The sequence below is a fragment of the Adiantum capillus-veneris genome, chromosome 16 (genome assembly GCF_014529385.1).
Source record: "Adiantum capillus-veneris isolate H3 chromosome 16, ASM1452938v2, whole genome shotgun sequence".
Classification (NCBI taxonomy): Eukaryota; Viridiplantae; Streptophyta; class Polypodiopsida; order Polypodiales; family Pteridaceae; genus Adiantum; species Adiantum capillus-veneris.
In genome coordinates this window covers 88730439-88735693 of record NC_140946.1, presented here as the reverse complement: position 1 = coordinate 88735693, position 5255 = coordinate 88730439, and the positions used below count along the sequence as shown (strand labels likewise).

Below are 5255 nucleotides of genomic sequence, written 5' to 3'. Positions count from 1 at the left end.
ATGGAGCATTACCCAAAGCTAAGGGCATTGCTCAGACAAGCCTTACACATGGATTTTCTTAACTAGATGGCTGAACCACATATTATGCTCCAAAGATACAAACATAGGCAACACTTATAAGGATGGCCTCATCGTGATCAATTCATTGCAGTCAAGAGCTTGTTTGCCTTGAGTCAAGAGACTGCACGATCAGAATGGGGCTCCACCTAAGACGCTTTCCATTGACAAAAATTAGAACAAACTTGACATACAAAACATGAGAGCATTAGTTGGCGCTTCATGATGCTCCAGCAATCCTGCATCAAGACTACATCATGTACTAACATCCATGTCAAACGCATTGCCAAGCACAAGAGCATCAAAGCATCTGATCAAAAACGGTTTGCCAGCATTTAAGATTACTACCACTTCTCAAGATATAGACACTTTACTAAGGCATTAGGTAGGCCACAAAATAGAAAGGCTCAATTAGAACCAAAAAGTTAAGGGGCAACAAACCAGCCAGCCAGAGAGATTGGGATTTTGGTTAAATGTGGGTGAGGGGATCAGGAAGGGGGTAGTGTCTGAGTTTAGGGATGACACGAAGGGGAATCTCCTTGCTGAAACCGCGATAGGCTTTCTCACTCATGTCGAGAGTCTGGCCAGGGGGCATCTCCCACTCGAAAAACTTGATAAGGTTGGCGAGGGTGAGATAAAGGACGGCCAGGCCCCCACGCATGCCAGGGCACATGCGCCGCCCAGCACCGAACGGAAGTAGTTCATAGTGCTGCCCACGCACATCCAAATCTGTTCCGTCGAACCTCTCTGGACGAAAGGAGAGGGGATCCTCATAAATCTGTGGATCTCTTGCGATTGCCCACACGTGTACGAACGCCTGCGTGCCCTTGGGCAGGGTGTACTGTCCCATGTGGCACTCCTCGCCGGACACTCGTGGAAGTAGCAGCGGCGCCACCGGCTGTACCCGCAGCGTCTCCTTCATTACATTCTCCAGGTACGGCATTGCCTTCTCTACGTCCTCATTGGTCAGGAGAGCTCTGCCGTCCTTGTGTTTGGACACACTGTCCACCTCCTCTCGAAGCTTGCGCATGCACTCCGGATTGCTCATCAGCAATGCCAACGCCCATTCCAGGGTCACTGACGATGTGTGTATGCTGCCCGACAGAACATCCTGCAAAATGAGAGTTTGGCACATGATATATCACAAGAAGATTTACAAATTTTCTCATGTACCAAAACTGAGTCTTTCTCAGTGTTTTTCATACAAATGATACAATGCATAACATCATGAGCTTCTGTGAGGGAGGCGCCACATACCTAACTAGGTGGTGCCGGTGGTCCCTTGCCCCCAATCGGACCTAGCTAGGTATGCAGCGCCTCCCTCACAGAAGCTCATGATGTTGAAGTAAATCACAGTGTGGGGAATATTGTGAGCATTTGTCCAAAACTTCTTGTGTGTATATCACAGAAAATCAAAATGCAAGCATTCATCCGCGCACAGATTACTGTACCAGAAGGATTGCCTTGATATCGTTGTCGCATATGTTTTGCTCAGGCACAACGCTTTCCTCCTTGGACAGCAGGACTTGCAAAAAGTCGTTGGGCAGCTGGTTGGCAGGGCAGGTGGCCATGTGGCGCCTCCTTTCATCGATAATGGAGGTGAACACCCTGTCCAGAGAGCGATGGAGCTTATCCATCCCTCGCTTGGGAAACACATCCAGAAAGCGCAGCCAGGGCAGGTAGTCACCAAGCGTGGGAAACGCCTCGTCCTCCATGGCTTCGACGAGGTGCGGCAGCTCGGGCGCTGACTCGCCCAGAGTTTTGGAGTAGAACTGGCGGGCGGCTATGTCGCCGGCCATTTCGAAAAGCCTTTCTCGCAAATCCACCGCTTGGACGCCGCCATTAGAAGCTTGCTGCAGACGATGCAGCAGTTTGCGCATCTCCTCGTGGCGAATGTGCGCCATCTCTTGCAGCCTCTTGGCGGTGAAGAGCTCCAGCGTGTAGAGCTTGCGCATCTGGACCCACCGCGGATTGTAGGAGCTGAAGCCCAAGGCCTTGTTGTAGCCATAGAAGACGTGGTCGGCGAAGGCATAGTGCACGCGGTTGGCGAAGACCTTGTCTTGCGTAGAGAGCAGCTCTTTAGCGGCCGCGGCGCTCGACACCACAATGGCTGGGTGGACACCAAGGCGGAGGCCCATAATCGGGCCATAGCCCTGCTTCATGCAGAGCTCTGCGAGCAGCTGATGGGGCCGGTCCTTGAGAAAGAGAGGCAAGTGCCCTACCACGGGCCAGGCACCAGGGGGGGACCGTGGGAATAGTGCTCTTTTCCGCCTTAGCTGCTTCTTCATCCTAGTGTATAGTAGAAGGGAGAACGCCACTACCACAATGGCGGCGGCTCCAGCCAGCAGAACGGCATCACCCTTCTGCTGCAGCTGATGCTGTTGAACCCCGCCGCCGATGCCCATTGCCATCTCCATCTGTGCGTCTGCCCCCTATCTCTCTCTCTTTCTTTGACGAGCTTTCAAATTAACCTTTAAATCTCAGAAATTGTATATTTTATTCCAGTGGCAATTAATTCACCCTCTGTTTGGCTTTCGTCCAAACACGTATTTCTTATTAATACTGTATTGCCATTTTCTCAAGCTGGCTTTCGTCCAACAAATCTCCAATTTAAATGCTACTGACGGTCGGCTCCAGCGCATCCTCAGCCAGCGCATGCGTGCAGCATAACCATATTTGTGTAAGGGTGCGTTCAGACTGCCCAGTCCGCACAATGATCCAGCGCTTGAAAAAAAGATTTTACAAAAAACTTAGGCTATGGTCACACGAGGCTTAGTTTCCACATACAGCAGTTGACCAAGCCTGACAGCATGCAGCTTTCCACTGGCATAGTTGTTGTGAGAACTTGTGACTATATCTTTCTTGGTGTAGTTTTCAAACTAATCCCGTTGCGTGCCGGTGAGTTCTCCTTTTCTCTCTCTTGTCTGTGCCTCACACTCCCTCTCACTACAGGCTGCTCCCCTTCACCCTTTGAGCGGCCTTACCTGCTCTAGTCAAAATCCATCACAAATTACTAAAAACTAAGCCTCACATGACCATGCCCTTAGAAAACGTGCATATTGTGAAGTGGTCACATGTGGACAAGAGACTGAACGAAAGTGAGCATGTCTTGCCCTTGAGCAAGAACCTCCTTGTATTGAGATCTAGGTAATTACAACCATCATCTGTCCTCCCACACTAGGTGCTAGGACATGCCTGGGGACACACACCACACTCACCCCTTAGGGAGAAAAAAGATGGACGTCTTTTTTACAATTTTGGGTTGAGAATGGACTCGACAAGAGCGATTAACTCTGACACCTCATCTGGGGGGAGTGATCATACAATGGCTTAGAGGCTAGGGACTCAACTCGAGGGCTAGGCTCGACATCATGCTGAACATCATCAAGGCATGGAACTTGTACATCTCGCTTATGCAAACATTACGTCGCTATCCCAATGTAATGGAAAAGACAAGAAAGGACAAAATGTGGGTTGGGCACGATTTTTTTGGCAATATACATCCATCTCCATAAGGATATACGTGAGATCCAACAAGACAAAGACTAAGAAAAAACTATACATAGAAATTGGTGTCCTTCCAGTCTTCCAGCACTTCAGGTTAACAACTCTCCTTTTTTTTTTTCAAACTCACAATGGTGAGGGTTTATAAATATTTCCAAAGCAAAAAAAGTACATTGTAAGCCATGCTCCTTTAGAGCCATGGCATCAACCAAGACATAAAGCACAACAAAACTGTTACATCGGCTGACAAAGAGTGTCACCCTGACATTAGCACAAATGGAACTAAGAAAGGCTTGGGGTTTCCACAAAGGGGAGAATCCTACCACGACACACCCCTTGATCACCGAGCCAAATCCAGAGACATATCCCACCGAAGTGAGATACTGCAAGTATCTCTTTTTTCGTGCCGTTCTTTTTAACAAACTCACAGTGGTGGTTGTAGGACCCGATACCTTAACAATATGGCCAATGAGGTCCAGTTTTGGGTTTTGAAATCCAACTTTCTTAGTGAAGATCGTTGGCTTGTGTTGCACCTCCGCTGTAGGGCACTTTGTCTCTTTGCTACTTCCACTGAGGTTCGTAGTTTATATGCTTATCGACTCTAGCTTATCTCGAACCTCTTCATTAGGGTGCTATGTCTCCTTGCTTACCTCCTCCTGGTGCATCTCACTGACATCAGTGTCCTCTATAGGTAGTTTGGAATCCGAAAGGAGGCCCTGGCCACCTGTCTCCAAGTTGTTTTGATCATTGGGTTGCCATAACAACATCTGCCTCTCGGTAGTGTCTAGCATAATGTCCAATTCTTTGACACTTGTAGTAGGCGTTTGGAAACGAGGAAATGGCCAACTCTTGGCGAAAGGCAGCGAAGTCTACCATATTGAGATCTAGGTATTTGGGTATGGGCTTGCTCATCTCCCACATTATACATACTTTAACATCCAAGTCCAGTCTGACCCACTGCAGCCTGGGAATATATAGCACCTAGCCCATAAGTTTGGAAATAGTATCCACATGGCCCTGCAGCCAAAGAGGGGAAGGTAATTAAGTGTAACCCACATCAGGCAAAACTTCATAAACTCTTCATTCGAGCAAAACTCAGGTGTCCAAGGCATGGCATACACAAAGTATGAAGCTCCCCATATACCTCCTTTGATAACAAGGTCCTTCACGCTCGAAAAGGCACTCAGCCACATAAAATCCTTTGCCAACCGCTGTGAAGTGGCAGATGGAGTTTCTGTTGTTCGTCGTCGCTACCACCCAATCACACAACCCTTTGGTAGACATTTGTTGGCTCAGAAAATATATGACCACCGAGTGGGAGCAACATGTCTCTAGGCCCTATAATGAAAGCCCATGATTGAAGTTAGCATGCATCACGAAGCCATCTTCAGTCTTGTACAGACTTAACAAATTCACCGCATGCAGAATCTCCGTTGTAAGTGTTTGTGTGCGCTCCTTGCCGCACTGTCGAAGCAAGGGACTTGCCGATACACCGTGTGCGAGCCACAAATGGCTCCAAGCACACAACAAGCCTAAACTAGCAAGCTCAAGAGATGAAAGGGTGTGTCACTCACCGCTCTACGCTCGCCTTCGTGGTGGATTCCTCGCCGCGATGAAGAAGAAGCTGCGGTCGTGCCGCGCTCAACCGCTTCGCCGCCGTCGTGCCTTCATAATGCTCGATCGCACACACACTC

The 5255-nt window shown here is 48.8% G+C and overlaps 1 protein-coding gene across 1 annotated transcript; it reads right to left on the bottom strand.

Annotated features, from left to right (window-relative positions):
• Window positions 1–445: 445 nt before the first annotated feature.
• Window positions 446–2546, bottom strand: LOC147439411 (desmethyl-deoxy-podophyllotoxin synthase-like). The gene is made up of 2 exons (XM_086484310.1): window positions 1509–2546; window positions 446–1168 (listed from the first exon to the last, which is right to left on the bottom strand). Exons 1-2 carry the CDS (start codon window positions 2472–2474, stop codon window positions 527–529), a joined length of 1608 nt encoding a protein of 535 aa, XP_086340436.1. The 5' UTR covers window positions 2475–2546; the 3' UTR covers window positions 446–526.
• Between the last annotated feature and the right edge of the window lie 2709 nt (window positions 2547–5255).